This window comes from Poecile atricapillus, chromosome 2 (assembly GCF_030490865.1).
Source record: "Poecile atricapillus isolate bPoeAtr1 chromosome 2, bPoeAtr1.hap1, whole genome shotgun sequence".
Lineage (NCBI taxonomy): Eukaryota > Metazoa > Chordata > Aves > Passeriformes > Paridae > Poecile > Poecile atricapillus.
The window spans coordinates 46,958,099-46,984,199 of NC_081250.1; the positions used below are offsets into that span (position 1 = coordinate 46,958,099).

General features: G+C 38.1%; 1 protein-coding gene across 2 annotated transcripts in view; it reads right to left on the bottom strand.

Annotated features, from left to right (window-relative positions):
* The window catches only part of TBX20 (T-box transcription factor 20), a 56,044-nt gene that overhangs the window by 8,408 nt on the left and 21,535 nt on the right, over window positions 1-26,101 (bottom strand). Inside the window, exons 7-8 of one of the 2 annotated variants that reach the window (XM_058833507.1) lie at window positions 18,032-18,141; window positions 5,359-13,727 (exon numbers count right to left, since the gene is read on the bottom strand). In XM_058833507.1, the coding sequence (XP_058689490.1) occupies window positions 13,387-13,727; window positions 18,032-18,141 (451 nt within the window). In that variant the 3' untranslated portion in view covers window positions 5,359-13,386. Of the gene's footprint in view, window positions 1-5,358; window positions 13,728-18,031; window positions 18,142-26,101 lie in introns of those variants that run through there. The other variant, XM_058833509.1, reaches the window with a different exon arrangement.

A 26,101-nucleotide genomic window follows, 5' to 3' on the forward strand; every position in this document is an offset into this window, starting at 1 on the left:
TCATTTATTGCAAACAACAGTAATATTTGCTGAAAATTAGAGAGTAAAAAACTTTATATATTACCATTCATAATCCAAAAAGACATTTATGACTTGCCTGGATGCCATCCAACCAGTAAGTAGAAAACAAACAAACAAAACTACTGAGATAAAAACAAATCAGGGAAAAGCCTAATCAACTTAAGAAGCATAAATTGATATCCGATGCAGGCCAGCACGCTTTCACTCACCATGTGGATTTTGCACCTGAGGACCTGGTAGAAAATCTGGGAAAACGTACCCAAAGCAGGCTGTGTTACATATTGTGTAAGGGGGGGGGGGGGGGGGGGGAAAGGGGATATTGCTGCCTGAAAAACGTCTGAGGCATTTTAGTGAAATTGTGCAGCAGTGGCGGAAGAGGTTCCTGGGCAGAGAGCTGCGTTACAGGGCTCTGGAGGTCAGACGAGAGGGGGCAGCGGGAATTCAGGCAATACCAGAGGTGGCATGCGGGGCGCATGGAAAATACTACGTTCACAAATCCCTCTTTTTCTTACTTCTGTTTTTTCCCTCTCCGTTTCCTCTCCCGCCTGCCTTCTCCCGGAGGTGCCGCCGGCAGAGGGCACAGGGCGCCCGCGGGACGCGGCTGCGCTCCCCTCCGCGGAGCGGGGCACAGGGCTGCTCGTCCAGGTAACCCCTGCCTCCAGGGGGTTAACCCAAAAACCTGCCGTGTTCGATTAGCAACAAACGGGCAGGAACATTCCTGTGTCTATGTACCTTCAGAGTGTTAGGGCACGGGTGAGAAAGTCACTGATGCCTTTTTTTTTTTTCATATTATTTTTTTTTCCTTATCTAACAATAAAAGCAATGATGGAGTGGCAGTATATAATAAAGAGTAGACAGTCTCGTGAAGGAGTGTCTTAGGACCCCACATGGCCAAGAAGCTCAGTGATAAGTGCATTTGTCAGAAGAAAGATCTGGTTCCTGGAAGCGGAAATGAGTTTCTAATTCAGACCAAATGATTTTCAGCTGGAAATAAAAAGAGGAAACTATATCAGAAGTTGAAAATAAAAAGTTGGTTGATAGGTGATAAAGTATTTTAGTATTTCAGTTGAAATTGATGTAAATTTGTAAGTTAACAAAGAGTCATGATTCGTTTGAGGACACAGTAAACAATTTTCAGTGAATACGACATTGCACGTTTACACAAACAAAATGTGTGGGTCATCTTGTTCTTCATTTAAATCAACCCTTTATACTCCTCCAAATTTGATTTTTGCATTTTCGTTTAATTCTGAATTCATTTTCCCCTATTTTTTCCAGTTCACCGGCCAACCAAAAACCATCCAGGAGCCTTTTTTTAAAGAGTCCTAAAGGCTGTGTGAAGAGTGACAGTTAAAAGCCACTTTGCCATTACTGTTTATTTTGGTTATGTAAGTGGAATAAATTATATTACAAGTAAATTTATTTGTTGACATAGCAACAGCAGCAAAAGTTATTCTGTTTCCAGTCCCAAATATCAAAAAAAAAAAAAAAAAAAAAAAAAAAAAAAAAAAAGGTGTCCAAACAAGAATTATAAGCTGGTTCATTTAGTAGTATCCTGAATTTTGAAACATTTATTCCAACTTAGTTTCCTCCTGCCTTTTTTATTTTTAATGGAAGGTGGGATTGTCATGAAATTCTCTTTCTCATGTCCATGCATTTAGTAAAAAAACAAGATAAAACAACACAAAATTCACAGTACAATTACAAAGGAGAAATCAGAGGATGCCTTGGAGAGGAAAAGGTTGGTTTCCCAAATGCTGAATTGAAATGTTTTAGTCATAAAATTAGATTATGGGGAATAGCCATTCCATATTAAAATTTAAAAGTAGTCTCATACCTTGTAGCTCTACATCTGGATATCCGATACATGTCAATCTGGGTGAAGCAAGAAGAACAACTAGTTTATAATGTCTTGTGTATATAAATAAAGAAATCCAGTAAAAACAGCTGAAACCACACGTGTAAAATGAATGAGCTCCCTGCTATGGTCCTTTCCATCACAGAGATGGAAAGAGTACCTACAGAATCAGATTTATGCCTGAACTTTTTCATGTTTAGGAATCACTATTTCCTTTACTAGCAAAAGTGCAGACCATCACGTAATATCTTTGCAAAGGCTTGCTTTTTTTTTTTTAAACTTGTGATTTCCTCACTAGCTTGAAATGTTTCTTTCAAAAGCTAATTTTCAAAGTGATTTCACATGGAGAAATCTATTTTAAGGCATTGGTTAATTCAACATCAGTGAAGTGTGGAGAGAAACAAAAATGAAGTCATTGTTAATTTTAAAATTATTTATGTCATATTCAATGGTAGGGGAAACTTTGCAGACCTCTCTTTCTTTTCTCAATTTTATTCCAACAGATTGGTGCACTTATTAATTCTTATGGCTTTCATTAGTTAAATGAAGATGATACACAGTTCTCTGTTTCCTTTTCTGGGGTCTTTTTCGTCTTCTCTAAATAATTTCCCCATCTGGATGCATGTTCAGCACTTGCCATGAATCCCAGATAAAGCAGAAATCCATTATTGCCGTCTCATTTGTTGTCTTTGTATGTTTGGATAACTGGTTTAAGCCATAGTCGAGCAACTTATTTTATGTGGACATACTCCAGAACCAAAGCAGTAAACAGGGAATTAGCAGTGTATTTTAACTCAGAAATTAGAATAAGCTATATAACATATTTCCTGTGTTTAGGTATCCTTACACTGGTGCTTTTTTAGATTTTTTTCAGTTAGAATCTGGTATAGCTGAAATTTGGATGTATGATCTGGTTTTCCTTCAGGTTACGTGTTATGGAAACCTTCTTTCTAAGCTACAGTTGTCTTTAACCATACTGCAGTTTTGTTTACAGTCACATTGCATGTGTGACTTTTAGTATTCTTTTTTGTGGTTTGCAATTTCTCATGTGATTTTAGGTTTTAAAATGTCTGCCCTATTCTCATGTTATCATGCAGTGCATAGTCAGTGCAAAGTTTTGTGCTTGGCACATGGGGCAATTCATCTCAAAATTACATGTTATTTGCTTAATTTGGTATTTCTATTTACACTAACTCTAAATACCCACTTGGATCTTATGATCAGCTTCCAATTTATTTCTACTGTTGCATCCGGACAGTTGCTATTTACGTATTTCTGGATTTTCCAGTGTGTCCATTCCGGTGAAAATGTCCATCTCATCGCAGCTGCACTGCGGATTCACATTTCCAGAATAATACCATTGTTAAAAATATTCTAAGCCATAAGTTTTTGCGTGTGTGAAAGAGAGACTTGTACATTGCAGATCTTAGGTGCTAGGCTCTTAGATCACTCGGGGAATCCACAGCCTTGAGCGGCTCTAGGCACAAGCTGACACGGTGCTTCCTCAGCATCAAATACTCTGCATGTTTATATGTTTGTGGGCAAGGTGGGGACAAACCAGTCCCAAACCTGATGCCTGCCTTGCTGCCTATACCAAAGCCCTGAAGAGGAAAACATTTTGCTTTTGCTGCTGGGGAAATTTTGCATGCAGAATGGCAGCAGCTACTCAGGAGCAGGGTGGGAGTTCCTGGCAGCAGTAAAAGTGTGCTGATGCATCTTCATGGCATTTTAAATTCTGATTTCTTTTATGTCAGCTCGAGCCCATCCCTCAAATTTTGGACAGCAAAATTCAGTTTTGCATATATTGCCATGATGGCAACTCTGCCTTTGAGACAAGTATATAGACTATACTTCTATAAACAAGGCAAAAAAGAACTAAGCTCTGACGAATAGGATCTACAACAAAACCACCTCCAAAACTCCACAAAGAAAGAAAAAAGTAGGTTAACCTCTTCAGCTCATATGCATTCCCTTATTATTGAGTTAGCAAATGAAAAGGAAGTATCCATGTGTTCTCTAACAGTTTGGCCAAGGTTAAAAGAACAGAAGAACAAAGGCATGATATTATGGCATGGAGCAAAAGAGGCTTTAAAATAATTCAGGAACAAATGTTAAAATGTTTAGGCTGGTCTCTGAAAAAAAAACATAAACCTTTTAAAATAACAAACACTATAGCAAAGACTTTCTGAACAGGACTCAGAAAGATGAGTTGCTGAAATTACTGTGAGCTGTGCATCTACCTTTGTAATGACTTTGAAAGCTCAGCCTATAATATTCCTTGTTAGTCTTTTCCTTCATCAGGTATATAGAAAGGAAAACATTTTCTGTGACTGAAAACACAAGTAGTTGTCTGTCCGGAACCACTGGAAACCTTGCCAAGTTGTCTTAAGTGCTAGATAGGCTCTACAACACATACTAATTCATTTAAGAACAACTTGGAAGTGTTTAAAGCCTTGTAAAGGAAATTATGGGGGCACAAGTGTTAGGCTTTTATATGTTCAGTCAAAAATGTACAAGATTCCTAGTGCATTGTAAAATGAAGGAGCAAGGAAGGCCAAAGTCTTTAACCATCTGAAACAATCTAATCATCCTCTGGAAATTCACTGTTTGAGGTGACTATATTAACTGAAAATGGAGAGATTAAATAAAGTCAGGCTGAAAAATCCCCTGAGTACTACTAACTTATTTGTAATATCATTGAAGATGAGTAGTATGACTGGTGTCTCAAGTCTGAAAGCTATGACATTCAGAGGGAAGGTAATTGAAACCTGCCACTCCAAAGCCCTCAGTACATGTTCAGATATAATCAATGCAAATCTTACAGGTAGCAATTTGCATCAAGATAAAAAGTAATCCCTCCTTTGGCTGCCTTAGATCAATCAATAAGAGAGCACAGGAAGAAATAATAATTGATTTGTGATGATGTATCAACCATGTCTTTAAGATAAACAGAAACTTCTCTCTCCCACACTCGACTTTTACACCAGAGTGAAGACCAGTGAAGACCACAGAGTTCTTGTTTCAGAAATCATGTGGAATTTTCAATAAAAAAAGCCCTCATTGAAAGCAGTCCAATTTAAGTGAACCCTCTTAAGCACAGACTACCAGTTTAAGCATCACAATTTACTCCATCTCTGTGAGAACTCAAAGAGAGGGTGGTTTCTGATGACACCAAATACCTATCTGATTTAGTATTTATACTTAAAATTATGTATGCATTGTCCCTAGAAGCTGACTGCAAGACAGTGCATACTAGAAGCAAAGACATCATGAATTTCACCATTTTAATATCATTCCTTTCACATCATTTAAGATGCCTTAAGACAGAGACCCAGGTAAAAAGCACAAAAATCATTCTAGTTTGAAGTGACAAAGCCATATTAATGCATTGCCTTTTACAGCACAGATAACAGACTTCTGACACAGGTGACAGACACAGACTCTTTGGCATGTACTTTGTTTCTTCTATGACTCTCTCAGAACAGCTGACCAAAGTTAAACATCTAAATAGAGAAAAGCCACAGCTGTTCAAGGAACTGCTATCACCTCAACCTTTTGAGGGATTATTTGTTCTAAATATCATCAATTACAGATTCAGTTGCAAGCATTTTCCCTTTTTTAATTAATCTTACTCTTTGGGCAATTCTGATATTGGTAATTTAAACAGACAAAGAACAAGCTGAGTGCCCCTTGCATAGCTAAAGGTTAACCATTCAGCTCACAACCATTTCTGCAACTACCCTTCTCCAAATACAGGGGAACACAGACCTTTGAAGGGGTTTCTCATGGAGTTTGTGAAAACATGACTCAAACTCTCTAGAAGTTCTCTAGGACACAGCACCCTAAAACAACTCAAAATTACTGTATATATTCCTGCCAGGGAATAAAAAACAATTCAAAATCAACCAAGAGGCAAAAATTATTGCTTGAGAATGGTTGCTTGATTTTAATTTACCAAATTAGTTAGTCAGTGCAGTTCATGCAATAGATCTATTTTCCATCCTAAAAAGCCTCAAAAATACTGGATTTTGATGTGTCTGCCTGTCAAATAATATTTTATATTAACAGAGCTAAAAATACTACAGTTATGATATATCTAATACTCTGCATTGGGAGAAGTTATTATCCTACTCTTCAAAAAAACCTCTCTGTCCAACTTTTCTGGTAGACATCCCTATAGGTTTTTCTTGGTCCCTCTGGTTATTACTCTGGAGAACAGCGACCAGCTTCTGTACTGTCTGCAAAGGTCCCTAGAGCCTCACTGACCAACCCTGATATCAATGACTAACTTTAATAAAGATCTTGAACATTAGACCACTGGCAGTTTCATTTTTAGAGTTATTCTTAGTGATTGTTGTTAGTTTTTATATATTGAACTGTTGGTGTATAATCTAAATATTTTATGTGTATTTGAAATGATCTTGATTCAACGTATTGTTTATTACTCTGTATTTGAAGCATACCATAAAATCATGCATTCATTGTGCTCCTGCACAGGAAATTTAGAAAATAGCATTCTCCAAATAATTTGTTTTCTGCACTGCTTATCTCCAAGATAAATAATTTGGATAGAAGTCTGTTTTCTAAATGTGATACACAAGGCAGCCTACAGTCGCCATGACTATTCATCAGTCTCTTCGAAGTAATCCTACTGGGAGACAGTTCAGAATCTTCATTTTGTTTAATTCCCCAGTTTCTCTTTGTAAAATAGCAAATAAAAGCTCCAGTTACAGAGGTGTTTGTTGCACAGCCAACTTGCTCCCAAAGGTCTTGATTCTGCAAAGCACGAGGAGTTTTGCTGTTGCAGAGCCACTGCAATGCTTAAGCACTGATCTAACTTCACACAAGCAAGGCAGCTGATTTCAATGGGACCATTGGCATAACTGTGTCTTAAAGCAGTGCACAGCCAATAGTTCTGATTCAGGAAAGTGCCAATGCACGTGCTTGGTGTTACTTGTAATCAAGAAAGCCCCCTTAGCCTGAGGTTAAGCAAAAGACTTTCACAGCATTGAATATCCATGAGAGAATGCAGGTGTTTCGCTACCAAGATGCCATAAAATCTAATACAGAGACAAAAGGCATCATACAGAGTTACCAACTCAGCAATCCATCCTGATTTTCATACATTCCAAATATTAATGAGATACATTAAAACATGGTTGCAATTTAGCATAGGTAAAGGTAGATTTGAATTACCTGAGGTTGCTATCTCCATGCTTACATTCCCAAACCAAGAAGATGCTGCTGCTACTGTTCCTTAGAACCTCACAGCTCTTCCATCCCACTGAGTTTCTTTGCAAACCAGGGATCTTGTGACCTAGTTGCAAAAGACCCAGCAGCTGATCTCAATTTGGGGACAAGATAAACTCTGGGTTCATAACAAAAACTTTTGGAGTAACATGAGAATTTTGTCAGAAGCTGCTTTAAGGGATGGCTCTTGTAGGAAGCTTGGAAGCACCTCAAGAGATCATTTGATTGTCCTAAGGCAAGATTAGCTTTAATCACATCATTCTTGAGTAGTGCATGTTCAACCTGTTCTAGAAGACTTTGAATGATAGGTATTGCTCCTTATACTCTCTAGGTAATCCTTTACTGTGTGTCACTGTCTTTCCTCTTTGAATACCTTAGATAGAGTCTCAGGTAACTCTCTCTTGCTTTAATATATGCTATTATAATTGCAATAAAACCACTTTTATTTTTTTTAAATAAAAAGCCTGCAGTATTTATGGAGAGGAATTTACTCCTCACTTCTTTACATTCTTCACTACTCCTGACTTAAGAGACCGAATTCTACTCTCTTCTTATACTGTGTTTCCTAGGTCTGTATTTACTGTCCTGGGGACCCTGAAAACCCCATATTTCAGCCATTCATTTCCCTTCTGCTGGCAAACATAGGAATTTTTGTGAATATGATTGCAAAGCATTTTGAAAAAGAAATAATTTGTGTAACTCCATGCAGACTACAATTGTATTTCACTACAGAACAACTATCACTCCATATGAATCCAAGACTTAGACCACCTTTTGTAGATGAGCAGCCCTAACAAATTTTGTGTGCTCTCAGAAACATCTGTGACTGGTTCCATTGCCTTCAGCAACTTGGTTAGAGAAAAAAATAAACAGAAGCAGAAAGATTTGGCTAAATAAGAATGATATATCAAAACACCCAATATTTTAATGAAAGAAACTGAATATCCACACATTTGCACTTCTGTACAGTTTTTGTGATATATATATAATTTTAAGCTGTTTACAAATAACATTTAATGCTTCAAATATTACATAATGTTGATATTATATGTCTAGCAGAAATAAATATATTGCACTTAAAAAGAAACTTTTCATTAGATGTTGCTTCATAGTTTATGTTCACAACTTTTTTTTTTTTTTCCATAAAAAGATTTCCCTCTACCCCCACCCCATACACACAAACACACACTTCGGTACATGGTGAATGTGCTCACGCAATGCATTATAAACAACAAAGTCAACACAGCAAACAGAAGAACTGTGGTACATTCTGTTAAAGAGGCTACATCCAAGTTTTTTACCTTCCTTATTTTTAAACCAAATCCTTCCTCATGTTTCTGAAGGTAAAGTTAAAAAAAAAAAGAAAAAAAAAAAAAAGAGAAGATTGTTTAAATGTGCTAAAGGTAAAATACAGCAAACTGTATTTTTTGTCCCTAAACTATCATAAAAAGTTACTTCAGAGCTTGTTTAATTCACTGCTTAGTTTTCTCTTAAAAAGATAAAATAAAGAAAAAGGAGTTGTCATTTGATAATCTAGAGATTATATGCAAGGACGTTTGATTATAAAGTAATACATAAATCCTCTGGCCAGCAAGTAGGTGGTTAGTAAAGAAGCCACAGCTGCAGCAGAAAATGCTTTATAAACAATAGTGAGAATAAAATCTCACTAAAACCAAAATTAATCTTGCAGTGAGTGTCATCCCCCTGCAGATGATGAGTATATGCACTGTGGCCACAACTTCCTGAAGACAAGAAACCATAAGTGTGACACTGATCTCACTGTTGCTTTTACCCTTATCTAGGAGTAAATTACCACAATTTATATTGACTTACACTTTTGGAAATTATTCCCAGATTTTTCAAAAATTTTCATTGATATTTCTGTTTCTGTGTAGTACACACATATAGAGAGGAGATACTCTTGCAGCCCAAATGCTTTTCAGTTAAAAAAGGTTCCTTTTCAAGTGCCAGTTAGTGTTTGCTGGATGTTGGAAATAGCATGTTGATGCAGTGTCCCGGCCTTCATGGGTAAAATTAACTGTGAGAACTTCTGCAATTGCATTCTGAAGATTGTAGTACCAAACATGTTAGCTACCATACAGTTTACCATCCTCGGACTCATGAAGAAGCATTTCCACCAGGAACTCTATCTACATGGTCTATGCTTGTTATTCAGTTTACACCCAGAAAAGTATGACTGAAACCCAGTGGCATTGATTTGCTATCTTTGACAGTGCCTCAGGCCATATAAAGCAATACTACAAACCAAAGAGATAAATTAAAAATGGGAGGTTTTGTGTTTAGATTCCCAGGGCTCCAAAAGTAGAAGAAATAAAATTCAGACAAATACATCCAAATAAGTTTTGTTACTGTATGGGGCACTTTTGTTGGATTAAAGACTGGAGGGTGTTGACAATCTATGGATAAAATGGTAATTCAGGAAAAACACAAAAGTACTTGGAACACTTCCAAGGAAATCTTACCATTTTCTTTAAAAAGTATATTCATGCATGTTCTTTCCACTCTTTATAAAAAAAGGCAAACAGCTCTCCCCCCCAAAAAAACCCCAAACAAAATCAAACAACATAAACCAGCTCCATTTTTCTGAGCCAAGATAAAAGCTCATAAAGGTGAAGAGCACTTCTCATGGGATATAAAATGTGAAATGTATTTGGAAAATAAATTCTAGATTATACTTGGCATTCCTAGCCCATCTACCAACAACAGATGTTCTGTCCTGAAAGTGATACAATTTTGACAGCATTACAGCAAATCCTTAAATAAATTACTGGGTTATTGTCAAAGTGATGGAGATAATTTAATATTTTTTATTTTATTAGGGTTTTTTTGCAAAAGTGATTTCACTCTTTAACCTATTAATTACAAATTTGCACTCATTTTCTTCCAGTAGTGTGTTCAGTGCTAAAGCTCATTTTTACTTGGGTTTTAATCTTTTCAGTACTGTTCTTGTATTTTTGCTGTTATTTAAGTCACTGTTCTTACTGTCAGACTTTATTTTTAGATGACAAAGTGGAATGAAATCCTGCCCCTGTTACAGTCAATAAATTTCCATTTGACTTCAGCTGGGCAGGAATTTTATTCCTGGAATCACTCCCATGCTTCCCTGGGCCTGTAGAAAGATGAGAGGGACATGGAGCAAAAACATTGTGAGGTGGCAAGACCTCTTTGGATGTCCTGTGGCCTCTGTGAACTTAATCCCTTTAACCTCAACTCTATGCAACCAGTTTTGTAGGTAAATATGTGAGGGCAAAGAAGAGGAAGTGAGGAATGGACAGATCAACTGATCTCATTCTGGGGGAAATCTCTCACAAGCTGCCTTCATTCCCTTGCTTGGGACCTGCCTGTGATTCTGCATTAGTGGGGAACCCAATGGATTTCGGCTGTGAAGGAATTAAACCATCAGATAGCATCACAAGGAGGGATGAGCCCACTGAGACAGACTTGGTGTAACTGGAAAAATCAAGCTGTGGATTTTGACAGATAATTTTGCATCATCTGTAATACAAAATTCATTGGAGAGAATTTGGATGAGGAGTTTACTTTATCATGTTTCAATGTCGAGACAGCCTACTGCCATGTTATTTCAGCTATGAATCACACTCCATTTGTAGTGGAAAGCACTTTTCTTTCATTTAATATTTTTTATAAATGAAGTTGTCAAAATCCAGTTTCAGTCTCCAGAAAGAGCCTGGAGAATTTTCTCTGAAACAGTATCGGGGGCATTTCTGCATGCCAAATATTGGTGTTCCCAGAGCAGGGACTGGGACAGGGCTGAAAAATTGTTTATTTCTCTGAATTTGCTTCATGAAGGAAGGTCATGTATGAGCAGCCTTTATGTCACATATTGACCATGCCTCAATCAGCTCACCTGTTCCAAACATGCTTCTAGAGTCATGTGAAGGTTGTCTACTCACTTGACTCTGACGGAAGTACCAGCAGTAAAACTACTGGCTTGAATTCTGAACCTAAATACATTCCCTGCAACTTCAGGTAAGATAATGAATCTGCAGAAGGAGACAGATAAAAGAAATAGAATTTCCCCACAGGCCTTAGTGCTTGTCATCCTAGGGTCTTCATACAGCTCTAACAGAAGTCAAACAACTGAAGAGAAAGCTTTCTTCCAAACCCTTTCTGTAATTACTGTCTCTGTATAGTCATGTGCACTTGAAGAATTACATTCTTGTAGGGTCAGTAGCACCTAATTTTGTGAAAAATAGGGGGAGTTTATATCAAAACCAGTTATAAGTAGGCACAATCTTGCAACATGCACTTTTCCTGTGAACATGGTAGCCTACAGCAAAATCTAATATTTGGGTACACCAAGACAAATTCAGGGTCTGATTCTGAGCCATTTAAATATTGCAGAGCTTGCCCTGTTATATTAATTTATGGAACTCCTTGTAGCAGGTCTGAATTATAAATAAATTTTAATTTTTATTTACATACAGAACACAGGAGCTGCAAATTGGCCCAGGTCATTTTTCATCAGCAGGTCCAACAGTGATTAATGGGGAATTAGGGTGATATTGCAGATAACTTGGTTGAAAAGGTGATTGAAATGGCCAACTTGAGAAGATTTTTAATTCAGCTTCTAGAAAATACATAATAATATTCTTTTTCTGTGGGACACAAGTGCCTTGCCTTGCACTTGGCAGGTATGGGAGTAGGTGACTCAGTGTACTGCACTGTGCTTTTTACCATATGACACCAACACGGAATGGTCAAAAGTAGAGGACAATAGCAGGAAATAAGTCTGTTTTGTGTTCCAGCTCTACAGAGATCTGTAATATATGAAATTATATATGCTAGTTCTTTTTTGTCAGTAGATGTGTTATCATCTATAGCTTGGATGCAACTCGACACAGAAACTATGTCAACTTATTATATACAGCGGAATCCCAGCTCTTGCCACACAGAAAACCAACATCACACTGGTACTGTTTCTAGCAGTACAAAAGATTCATGCTAGCTCTCTGCAGATAAGGTCATTATTTTCTTATGCCTCTATAGCTCCTCCATTGCATCAGAGACAACATACCAGAAAAACAGGACAGTACTTTGAACGAGAGCCCCAAATACTAACTGAAAAAATGTCAGACATGAATTTAAAAAAAATTTCATGTGAAATTCTGCACTGATATTTTCCCAAGGAAACTCCAGTAGAACATGAAAAAGCTGGTAGTACAACCCTCATTTTCCTGGCCAAGGAACTTGTACAGTAACAGCCATGACCAAACCCAACAAAATCAGAACAAGTGGAAAGATACTCCAATGCTACTCATACCAGTCCATTAATTATAGTTCGATCCAGAGAGTCTATAGACTGATCTAGTCTGAAACTGTGTTAACTTGGTTAACACATGCACAGGTGGAAACAAGCCTTCAGTGGCATGCACAGTAGCTAACAAGCACTGCTTTAAAATTTGAAATCTTGGGTTTCTAAGTTTAAGTAACAGATTTTCCCAAATCAAAATTTTTCTTCATTATACCTTAACCAACAGTTAAATTGCTCCTCCTCGGATATAGAACAAACTTCCTTTTAGGCTGAAGGACAGAATACATTATTACTACCACAGTCCTGTAACACAGTTCTTATTTTTGGAACCGATAAGTGTTTTGTGAAAGTAACAAAGAAAGAAAGAAATACTTGTTAATAACGTTCTCTTTGTGATTATAGTAGCAACTAAGAAATACTGGTTTTGGTGAATATATGCCAGTCTTAAAAAGGACAGTGGTCTTCTCCACTTTGTCCTGTTTTCAGCAAATGTATGCTGAGATAGCCTAGAACATGCTCAAAGTTATAGCAATACATTTTTTCTGTTTAGATGCTCATCAGTCACAAGAAGAGATGAAGATGAGTAAGAGTATTGCCTTTTTTAGAATTCATCTAGCATATGAAAAAAGACCTATAGACAAATAGTTTGTACATTACTGCTTAAAGATAATCTCTTTCCACCAGGTATAATGCACCTTTGGAACAAGCTGCACGCGACCAAAGATCCTGGGAACTTTGGGATCCATTTTGGCTGTGTTACACATAGATCTGTGAGCAGCTCCAAGCTGCATGCTCTCTTCTTGTGATCCCTCAAAAGAGGAATCTATATCCACAATGCATTTTCTTAGCTGGTTTGTTATGAGTTCAGCACTCCTGCCACAGACCTTTCAGGAAGGTCCCACGTATTTTTCATAGCAAACTTGCACATGTAAAATCTTGTGTTCCTCTTGTCTTACGTCACTCATACAAACGGTGTCATCACTGCGGAAGAGTGACGCAGTCCTTGGATAGCTGCATAAGGACCCTGCTGAAAATAATGGTGGTACCTTGGCATGTGGAAGGATGGGAAAGTGGGGCCGCTGCCCTGCATGGAGCTGGCTATAGCAGAGGGTGTAAGAGGCATTCCCAGGCGGCTGTACGGAGGCAGAGATCCTTGGATCGGATGAGGAATGGGTGTAGCTATGGACGCAGTGCTGGTACCGAGGGCACTCAAAGACTGTGGATGCTGAAATCCTGGGAAACTGGTTGAAGAGGAAACCCAGGAACTGAGGGACAGGTTATCAGATGTTGTAAAGGCTGACCCTGCAAGCAAAGAGAAAGAATACCTAACATTGGCACTGGACACACAAAGCTGGTAAAGTAGCGAGAAGGGAGAAAATGAGTCTCTCACAAGCCTGGTTTAAATGACCACTTGTCATTGGAAATGATTCCCAAATATGTCCATCTTTAAAATGTTATTTGCTGGTTGCTGTCCTTTATTACTATATCTTAGACAAATTTCGATTTTCAGAAGCTGGTTGCAGTGGTTTCAACAGTAAAATCAGCTTTCCACATTGAACATTTCAGATATTAAACACTGAAGCACCTTGTAATGCTGCCACTTAACACTGAAATATCTATTCTGACATGGAAGCTCCCTGTATTACATCTGTGTTTTGAAGACATACTTGTAGATTTTTACATCATATCCTTAGAAGAACTGTAGTTTTGGGTGTTTTTCTAAAATTTCAGTGTGGCAAAAATGCAGAATAATGTAATTTGCACTACAAGTTTTCCTTTTTTTTTATCCCAGTGAAACATGTCAACACTACATCTTTCCAGTCAACCTGATTCTTTCCATAATATAGAACGAAAAAATTCTAAAAACATAAATGTCAAAGTATTTGTTGTTTTTCCAAATGTGTGTAATACTCTAATAAACAACACCAGTGCTAATTCATAGTAAGAGGTGCAGAACTTGCTCTGAAGATAATTATCTACTTTTGATCAAATGAAAGTGTTCTTTTTGTCATTTTGTTTTGGGTTTGTTTAATCTGAAAAGTTTCAAAAACTATTTCCACAAATCTTCCAACTCTTTAAAATGCCTTTCTTTCCTGAAGATTGAAGAATCATAAGAAAAAAAAAAAAGAAAAATGGTTTCTTAAAATTAAAACTAATTTCTTATTTCATGTTGACACTAAAATTTTGGAGAAACAATAATTTGTTTGGATAGTTACACATGGTAATTTTCAAATAATCTGATGACCGTGTTGCCCTTCATCTCTGTAGTTCCTATATGCATCTGGTCATCACCATATGACTGATTTCTAGAAATGGGGAATACAACAAAATTCTATAAATGAACTCTTTGTCTTCCTCTTTAAACAATAATTTAACTCTTGTCACTTATGTATTTTCTTACTTGACCAACTCTCTTACTTTAGAAAATAAATCTGTTGGCAAGAGTATTTGATGAAATATTATTTAAATTCAGTATTGCAAAACATTCTGAGACAACAAATTTTGTAACAGGTATTAGTTTCATAAATCTTATTCAAGAAGGAAGGTCCATCCAAACTGTAGAATGAAAACATATGAGGACTTCTATCCATCAATGAAAACTTATTTGAATTAAGTAAAGTAACCAATCATAGTCACATACTCAAACCAAAACTATTAGCAAAAAACAACAGAAATAAAAAGTGCATATTGGTGTTTTGTTTTTTTTAAATCATAAATCTCTTATGGGATGTATTCTCAAATTATGAAGTATTTTCCCTCTGTTTAATGAAACAAGTAAAACAACCCAGTAATAGGAAAAAGAAATTGTGCCAATTTAGTAGTGGAAATAAACTTGAACCAAATCCTGGTCCTACCACTGAACCAAATCCTAACTGCTGAGAAATTAGGATTCAAAGCCAAACTCTAAGGATGATGCATTACTCACAGACCAGAAAACCCTTGACAAATCAGAGGGTATCTGAACATTACTGCACTACAGGGAAAGCAGGGTACAAATCTGGATTTGCAGGTTTGCATTTGACTCTGGTAGCTACTATGAATGTGTGTGGATGTAGGCACAGAGAAATTATGCATTAAAGAGTTTCCATTGAATTTATGTATTTCCAATTTGTCAATTCCTTTGGAATTAGACATCTTGTACTGTAGGTTAGCTGCTTCCATCTTTAGATGGCTGAAATTGGCTGAGCAGAATATGCTCTGAGAGGGTGCTGAACTAGTTACCAACTCTATTGCTGCTATCTATTTCTTTGATTTATGCAGAATAAGGTATGCCATTCTTTCTCATGAATGAATGTGAAATGATTGTAGAGCTGGAACAATTCTCCTCTAAGGAAAGGCTTAGAAAATTGGGGATGTGGAGTCTTGAGAAGATCAGACTTTTGGGACACTTAATTGCAGCCTGTCAGTGCTTAAAGTGGGCCTATGAGAAAGCCAGAAGCAAATTTTTTAGCATGGTCTGTCACAACAGGAGTATGGGCTTTAAAGTAAAAGTGGATAGATTTAGACTAGATAGAAAGAAGACATTTTTTACTATGAGGGTGTTGAAACACTGGCACAGGCTGCCCAGAGAGGGGCCAGATGTCCCATCCCAGGAAATATGCAAGGTCAAGTTGGATTGGGCTCTAAGCATCCTCATTGAAGATGTCCTTTCTCATTGAAGGGGATTGCACTACATAACCTTTAAAGGTCCCTTCCAACACTTATTATTCAATGATTTTCATGAGGAACTTCTGCAAGCATCCTTTCCTGCTCCAACTGATTTGGTCTCTAATTGCAACTTAGTACTCCAAAAAGACTCACATACCACTTTTGCCAGGTAATTAGTAGTTCTGAGGCAATCAAGGTCTCAAAGTGCTTATAACACACACCACCCAGCAATGTATATGCATTTGGCTCTCAGCTCATGTTTTCAGGGGGGAAGATCCATCAGTTTTGCATGCAAGGTAATTTTAAATTTAATTGGCAGAAATTAAAACATCGATGGAATTTCAATAAGAACTTTGTTTCTTTCCTTGTATCTTGGAGGACTTTTCCTTATTTAAGGACATTAGCCCTAAAGAGAGAGCAAATGCAGTACCAGTTACTCACGTGTAAGAACAGTATGATTTACCCTCTGTGCATGTCTCTGGTTGCCCAGAGAGCTCACATCCCATGTAGCATATGGCTCCCAGATTAGAAAAAAGTTCTTTGCCATGATTCACAATTTTCCTCACTTACTCATTTGCCATATTGCAAGCAAATGCAGAACTGTACCCTTTTATTGCACATAAAGTTAATTGTCATAAAGTAGTATATCCCCCATGACACCTTTCTAAGGACTCTCTTCTCAAGAGATTTTACAGCCAGCTCTCATGCTGAGGTTCACCTGATTTGTTTTGTCACTCCCAAGGGAGGGCATCATACTAGGGAGAAATTTAATTCTAGAAGAGAATGTGCTTCACTCTGAGCACTTCCAGCAATGGAAAATTTAATACAGTCTTCAACATCTGGCCTAGGATCTAAGCTGACATGAAGCAAGGTAATTCCCCAGAACTATGTGAAAGGATGGCATCATATCAGGTGAAAAGTTGCTTCAGAAACTCCATAATCTAAGGACCTGCTCTTAGAATAGATGTGTAAAAGCAAGCCCACCTAATCACATTTTGCTGAAGAGCAACTCATGGTTAAAAATAAGTGTGTTTTCCCTGTACAAGTCCAAAGAGCTCATGACCAGAAATAATGCTCTTATCTTAGCAGCACTGTATGAAGTTAGAGGACAAGACAAGGGCACTGCCAGTCGAAGACAGACAGAACTGCTTTACCTCAAGTGGCTGTGGCATATCAGGCAGGTCACAAAGTCAACATGCAAAGTATAATGCAACACAAGTTTATGCTAGTCAGCAATCCTACAGGAAGGGTTTGAGATCTATTTCCAGTGGTATATTATGACAGATACAATTTCTCCAGTAAATATCCCCACAAAGAGCAAGTCAGTCTTGCTACTACTTTTGCTGCTACTAACGCAGACAAATTGTTTGCTAAAGCATTTGGGGCTAATTGCTTTAGCAGGAACAGCACCTTTAAGAGACTAACAGATAACAAACATCAGTTTTTCAGGGAGCTATGAAATTTTCTTCCTGAGGAGGCAAAGTGGGTTAACCACAGGCTGGCTGAAGATGATTAGAACTAAGTCCTCTGTTCACAGAAGGCTGGAGGGGCAGCAAGAGGCACATCAGCATGGTACTTTACGTGTGGTGTGGAGCCCAGTTAGTAAGTCCTGCCAAGAGATGGGAAGTGTTAACTTGTTCTCAGCACCACAGTAATGAAGTTTCCTGATGTTTGCAGACATCTTGAAGAGGATGCAGAACTAATTCTCTTCTGATGGCAAAGATTACGTGGTTGTCTCTAGAACTGCCTCCTGAATTGAACCACCCACACTAGTGCCGTGGGCATATCAGATGTCCCAAAGAGCCAAAAGGTAACAAGTATTCTTCTTCATTATATGACTTCCTGGCAGAGATACACACCAGAGAAATGCTTTAGAGTACCACAGTACTGCCTGTGGTCCTGCTTTTCTCAAGCATAAATGAGTCACCACAGTTTACATCATGAGCATGTTTTCCTACCTCTGCTTTGTGTTGCCTGGCTGTCATCTCCAAGCTCATCTTCTCCTCCATAGGTCCGAATGGGTGATCGGGCATAGGAATGCTTTTGGATAAGGCTCTCCACACTTTCTCTGTAAAAGGAAACAACCTAATGTATCAATACCATCCTAAACTGCATCCTAATTTGTTAAGGTAAACACAGTGCCTTTTCCTGTCCAGATCACAGCCTTCTCACACAGGCTCTGCAAAAGACTTACTTCATAGCATGACATTGGAAATGTCAGATTTGACCTGTGTTTTTTTAATATTGCAGATCACTGCTTACCAGCTTCTTCAGCAGAGTGAACTTCCTATTGTGTTTCCTGGATGTGGTCTCAGACAGTGAATATCAGACCAGCACTCTTCATAAATTTGAAAATGCAAATTCTGCAGTTATTTGTGCTGAGTGGTGAGTCTGGGTTCAAAGAGACACCTGTGGTCCAGCTCCTTTCAAATAAGCTTTTGCATCGCACATGACCACCTCATTTGCTGCTCTCTCCATTTTCTGAAAGCAGGGGTGAAGATAGGTGTGTCCAGAGACAGCTCAGCTCTGACTTTGCTCTCTCAGCATCAGAGCTGAGGGCAGTTCATAGCAGGAAGTCTTCAGATACTACCGATCTCGTGCCATGTCTATTCCGGGAGGTTAGACGTGTCTGCCAGGCCCCTGCCTCACTGGTAGCACAAAGCACTGAAGTCACCCAAACCATTTTTAAATAGAAGGAAGGCATATCTGCACGATAAGCCTTAGTAGTTTGTAAGGAAGATCCAACCTTACACATTCCAAGTGCATTTCCATGTAAGTAGGTGGCATTATACCAAAGATGAAAATGACCTAGGCACATTTCAAAATGGCTTTGACCTTCTGTTCCTGTTTAAGAAAACTAAGTATCCATAATTGTTTAAATCTACTACTTGATGAAGGTTTTGTCTGAATTTACCATTTGTCCATTCATACTTGCTAATGCCCTTGGCTGAGTGTGCCTGTTCCAGAAATTCCAAGGAAAAATATTTTTCAAGTAACATGATAAATCACAATGGCACATGTTTTCCTTTCCTACAGAAAGTCCATTATGGTCATTTTGTCCTTGGTCTATCACTGGCATCATTACTTATGCTAGTCTCCTTAGAAAAAAATAAATAAAAAGAGGATCTTATCAAAGTGATTTACTTGTGTCAGGATTGGAAGTGGACTGAAAGCAATGGCAGTTCCTACATAGAGTATGATATAATTGGATTACTGCCTTTTAAGTGATTGAAAACAGTAGGCATATCAGGGCTATCTGGAAGAAGATTTTGCAAAGAAAAAGACAGATGGCATTGTTTACATTATGTGCTGAATGCCTTTTGGAACATTAGGCTTTCTTCTGAAGCAGAATGTGACATGCAAAGAATTTTACTTGCGCAAAATGACTATTTCATATGAGTACAGCCTAACAGAATAACAAATTAGGCCAGTGTTTTCTGAGTGATTTAGAAACTGGTATATAAACATATTCATAATTAAAGAATTACTAGTCTATCAAGGTCTGAAAAATAAATTTAATACAGGTGATTGTCTGTATTTATTTCTAGTAAGGGTCTGCTTATAATGGCAGAGATTACAGCATGTAATAATATCCTGATGCAACAGAAACAATGCAGGCTTTAGTTGTAGTGCAGTGGGCCAATTTCACCTCTAAAACGTTGGATCCAATGGCAGCTTGGGGATAAACTCACCCCAATAAATTTACATTTGAATTACCTACAGGGATTTAAAGCTAAATCAAATGCCCACAATTATTGCAGACTAAATTCTTTCCAGATGGGTTTGTATGCTAGACAGAGAACTCTATTATTCTATATGGTTGTCTTCTTTTAAAGGAAAAAGAGAGATGACTTCTTAGTGAACCCTGAATCTGCAAAGTTTGAAACCAGGGAACTATGTGGTAGGTTTATTTATTTATTTTATGATGTAGTGTTGCAGATAGTATGCAAAAGGTTTTGGAAGGTAAATCTCATTCATCAGCACAAAAGGCAAAGGTTTTTATGGCAGAGGGAATGTGGAAACTTGCATCAGGGGAAAGCAACTAATCTCAAACACTTTTGTGCAATGGAGATTTAATATTCAAAACTGTATGAGCTTATCTTGACTAACCATGTTGGTTGTTTATGCTATAATCACAAAACACCTACTGAATTTTCATTTTAGGGGTTGAGGCTGTGACTCTCATCATGAGTGCAAAGCACTGAGAGTCACACCAGAATTTAGGCACCTGCCCCCACAGGCTTCAGGTGGCCCCTCTTCTTTCCACATACTACACAAGCTGCATAGAAACCTCCAAATAGACCTACAAAATGCAAAAGGCTGGGCACACCTAAGTGTGCAAAAGGAAACAGGAAAAAAAAAAAAAGAAGTGGTGTATTTTCTCCACTCATAAACCATATCTCTGAGTTATCCTCCAAGCACTGTTTCTTCCACTTAGAAAAACAAGAGCAGAAGTCTGCACTTAGATTTCTTTCCTTCCCCTCATGTTTGAAAGGAAAGGGTGTGGTGGCCTCTGCACCATGCTGCAATATTCCATCCTCAGAGAACATCACTTCGAGTCTGGATAGAGAAGACAGCAGTTGCAACTCATTTAATCTATGAAAACATTTGAAGTTTCCTACACAAGTTGGAAAGAGGAGATTATCCTCCTCCACCCTTTAAAGACAGAGGTGCCTTAGGACTTTCTCCAATGCAGATACATAGGAGGAAGCAAAGCTTTACCAACAAGACTTAAGTGCCTGTGAAATCTAGTTCAAAATGCAGGAACAAAGCTGCAAATCTGGAATACAGATTCCTTCTTATATCCTTGTTTCCACTGGACACAAAAGGACTTAAAATCTTTCTGAAAATTCTCTTTATGAGACCATGAACCCTTTAAGTTATCCCAAATATGGTGTTCTGGAGAGTGGATTAATAAAATACATTTTTTCAAGTCCCAAAATATTACACTAACACTACTAAAAGGGAAATACAGTATTACCCCTGACTTTAGAGTTATGTATTCAACATCAGATATTTCAATATAGTTCAAAGGATTGATGGAAATAATTTTATAAAGTACTAAATGATAAGTTAATATTTTCCACTTTATGATTCTATGCTCAATTTCAAAAAATAGCAAGTGAAGAGTATGGTAGAGGTTTTTTTAAAGCTGGCTTTGCGTATTTTTCACCACTGTTCCACAGTAAACAGTCTGGAAAACAGAGTGACTTCCAGTTACTCAATTTCTGTTCTTCTGTTTCTTTCTTTGTGATCAGAAACTTGTTATCTAATACTGGGACCCAACAATTTTTACCTTTTAATATGTCTTAGAACTCCACAATTTCTTCTATTAACAAGAAATTAGCATTAAACTTTGTTCTGAGAGAGATCACAAGCTGCCAGTTGAATAAAGGAAAGATATCTGCTCTCTGTCAAATATTTTTGTGTGGTCTACCAACAAGTTTCAGTCTTCCACGCGGTTCTTCAACTCACAGATGTCTTGGAAATACCCAGAGGAGGGGAAAAAGAATGCACATACACACAATATATTACTATGATTAAGCTGTGCAATGTGTCGAATTGGATAATAGTAGGAGATGCAGACTAAAGAAGTACAAGTTAGGGATTGAAGCTGCCTCAGAAAAAGGATCCATGTGCCAAATGGAAAGGAAAAATCTGAGCTTGTATTGGCAAGCACACCCACAGAGAAGATGCTGAGGAAGGACAAATTTGAAGAGAGATAATAGGAAAAGGAGCTTGGGTTGATCCCAATAATCTTCATTCCAACAGAATGAAGAGCTCAAAGCACACTTTGAGCCCAGCCCTGTCAATAAACCTTATTATGAATGAAGCACTTGTCTCCTTTGTCTAAGAAATAAAACAGCAAAATTTGAACCTGAAATCAAAACATGTGAAAGGCTGAGAGAATTAATCAATTAGAAAGGGTTTAGGGTGCACAGGGAACATCTTGCTATTCTGCAGGTTCTAACCTCTTGATTAAACATTTCACTCTTGTTTCTGCTGGCAACCAATTCCAAAACTAAATTTCTGGCTAGGGATGCTTGATGTCATGTAGTTCTAAGCTGAGTCTTTGGCCTTGTTTAACTAACAGTGCCCTGTATGTACAGAGTAGCCTTATATGACCAATAAGAAGATGGGAAAATCCTGATGTACCTGACAAATGATTCACTAGCACTTTACAGACCAAACGCAAGATTTGCCATGGATCTGAACTAGGAGATGGCAGAAAACAGAGTTGGCTTGGTAAGTACTGAGGCTCTGAGTGAGGGTGCTCACTTCTTTTGCTGTCAACCCAGATTATAGAAATTCTCTCAGGAGATGACAAAGTCCCAGATTACCCTGAGCAGGATCTTTAATCAAGATGGAAGAACAGGGCTTCTTTGTAGGTGGGGGCAGGCATCTCTGATTGTCACTTTTTCTGCTCCTTTTGCAATTGCTCTACTTCAGCTGTGCATGCACAGCAGCCTGGTGATCACCACGACCCTAATTCTGAATTTGGCAGAAAGGAGATGGAGATGGAAAGCCTACCTTCTTCCTTTGAGACAAGGATGCTTAAGACATATTTAGTGTTGGTGAAGGTGTCAGAAAAGCTGATTCAGAAGTAGCTTTCTGGAACCAAGGCATCCAGTACCTATCTTAGATCTATACCACGGCTACAAAGAAGATGAAGTTTGATGTAAGGGGCAGCTGTCCCTTCCAAGTGGGAGCCAGGTTCAAGCTTCTTTGAAGACAAAACGCTAAAGTCAAAGGGCCATGAGAAAGAGCAAGTGGCTGAGCCAGGCATTCTGAACTAGTGTCTTCTGAACAAGTTACTGTTTCAGGAATGGCTACAAGAGGTACAAATTTCAGAGCAGAGCTATTAACCTCTTTTTTGTTTTACCCCTTGCTATCCAAGTGTTAGGTGTGCAAAAAAGTAAGGATATTCCTAGAATATGCTCCCTTTTCCTGGTGTTGTGGAGTTTGCTTTTTTGACTTTTTCTTTCTCTTTGCAAGAAAAGGCAATAACAATTTAAAACAAAAAAAAAAAAAAAAGAAAGAAAATAATAAAATAGTAAAACTGACAATTGTGTTTTGCTTGGCCATTCAGTCCAACAGAAAGAAAAATAAAGAACAGGATATAAAGTGTATGAATTATCAGTTTGCAGCCTGAATGACTTCTTTAGTTCTGCATTTCAAAGGTTTCCTTTTTTTGTAGCTGCCAGTCAGTATGTTTGGAAGAAAGCCCAGATAACAGAAGACGTCAGAAGTGAGGTGAGGTGAAGACAGATGGAATAAATGGACTGAGAAGGCACAAAAATAAACTTGTCGGAAGTTGCACTGTAGTAGAACTCTTTTTTAAGGGAAAAGATGACTAATTTGTCCAAGACACAAGTGCTAAAAACAAGTCTATAAAAAAAAAAACAAAAAAAACCAAAACCAAAAAAACCCAATTAACAAAAAAAACTCCCCCCAAAAATCCAACAATAAAACCACTCACGTCCCAAAAAACCAAAACAGCATAGCAGGAAGAACAGAAGAACACATACATTTCTTTAATAGCAGCTATGAGTGAACAGCTTTTGCTGTCAGATATCATTCAGCCTTTATGTTCCTGTGGCTTTTGCTATTTTACATATGCACTAACATACAGACATATGAATTTTTCTACATATACTTGGTCTTACTGGTAGATGAATATTAGGGGCTGACCACAGGAACATAGTTCAGGCTGTGGAAGGTCCATGGTACAGACCAAATCCTTGAGCAGAACCACTGCTCCACTGCTCCACTGCTTAGATTAAAACTGAACCAACCAGGGACAAAACAAGACCTACAGGCTACAGTGGCTCATGTGATCTGGCCCAAAAACTAATCCACAGCCCCAAAACACTTTCACACAAAGTCAGGACTGCTGGGCAAGTGTTGGATGGATGCATTACTGCAAGAATATATACAAGAAAGAAGGGAAATGAGTCTTAAATTATGAAAAACCTAGGGTTTGATGACTGTAGAAGAACAAGTGCACTGCCACAATGATGTTTACTGTCACACTCTCAGTAAAAATCCAGCACCTGTAGATGAGCTGTAGCATGCATGGATGTGGCAAATCCTAGCTGTAAAGCCATGGCATGGGAAAAGTAATGACATCTATGAAGAAGTGGGATGAAGTTTTCCATATACTCATTCCTCTTTTCTCAATTGCAAATAAAAATGAGAAAACTATCTTACAGATCTAGCCCTATGGAGCTCCACTTCACCCAGTGGAGAAACCACTTCTTTCTGACTGTAACCAAATGATGAGAGGTGAGTACAGAGAAGTCCTGTGAAATTGTAGGGGGAAGTCCCTGGAAAACTTTCTCTGAGGTGGAAACCATAGGTCTAATTTGACTCCACCTGACATTGAATCCCCACCTGTTATGCACACACTACATCTGCATGAGGTGAATGGAAACAACTAGAAAAGTATTTTTATACTACTTTGCACAAGTAAGAAGATAGATAACAGAAAACCTAAGTGAAAAATGATCCAGAGTATGAGTCCTTAAAAACTTGGGAACTAAAGAGGATTTAGGTGGCACAGGGGGCTTTCTGCTGGGTCAAGAGTTGCCTGGCTAACAACAAGAGTCAGATGAACCAGATTTGAAGGGAATAATTTAAACATAGGTGTTTAAACATAACCAGGTAGTGCTTTCAAGTTTTGCCAAGGCATCCAAGCCATCTGCAGTGTTTTGGAAGGGATGATGCAGAAAATACCGACAATCCACCCACCCATCTGGAGCAGCAGCTGAAGGCTGGAATAACGTCAGCAACATCTGGAATGGCACTATATACCAGCCATTTAGATGCCAGAGTCCTTGGTATTGCTCCCTAAATTCAGGACTTGTTCCCCTTTTCCTCTCTGAGCCTAAACATCAGAGATGATATCTCATGGCTGGTTGCTGACATTCCCAGACTGACAACTAGCTGAGAATAAAAGATCAGCTGGAATTTTGACTTACTGGAGAACTATGACAAAGCCCTACTTAACCATGGATGCTTAAGTGGGGGTAAGTCATAGAGCATGTATATATTTGTGGCTGTTGGTAGGGGTCTTTCAAGACTCTAAGAAGTTCTAGACCAGCAGTAGGCAATAGAAATGGGAAGGACGGCAGCTCTGTGGGGAGAGAGGATGGCTGTGCTCAGCCCATCACTGAGCATGTGGCTTTGACTGATCCTTCAGCAGGGAAGTGCCCCTATCCAGGCATTAGCATGAACTTTGCTTACAGCCTCGTAAGCCAGCATGATGCATTTCCACATCTCAGAGATGAAGCTCCTCAGGGGAAAATCTGGAATTTTATTACCATGCAAATCCAGTTGGGATGCTGCTCTCTAACTTCCCCATCCCCCATCCTTCCCTTCACTGCTTAAAAATTACTTGGATGTGCAACCATACTTTTCCATATTTCCTCTTAAGTATCCCAGAAGCATTATTGGACTTGTGCAGATGGGTATACTCATTTAACTCTCTCTTTAATAGTTAAAAATCCACACCCTGAACTTGCCTATCACATACTTGGCTTCTGCTCTTGAAATTATCATCTTTTTCACTAGATTTTTGAAATGGTAAGTAATTATGATTGTTTTATTTGTCTATTTATTTTTAACAAGCTAATTCTTCACAACAACTCGAAAGATAAATTCAGACTCAAGACAAAAAAAAATGCATATTGAGTTCTGCCTCTACATCCTTCATGCCTCTGGCAGTTTTTCTTCAGCAGAAATGCCTCATTACTTGATTTGGCATCCCATAATCAACACCACAGTATGTTAAGCTCCACATTCCAGTAATTGCTGCTAAACGTTCAATTTTTTTTGTTCACAACCACTGTGGGAGCCTTTTTATAGTAGAGGAGATGTAAATACCACGTAAAAAGATCAAAAGGTGAGTCAGAAACTTATCTAAATCACAGTAGCTCCAGATAAAGTCTGCCCCATTGCTATAAATAGATTACCACAAGTAATGTAGGGAAAGGGTTGATTGTGAAAGGAGCCTTGCATCCTACAAA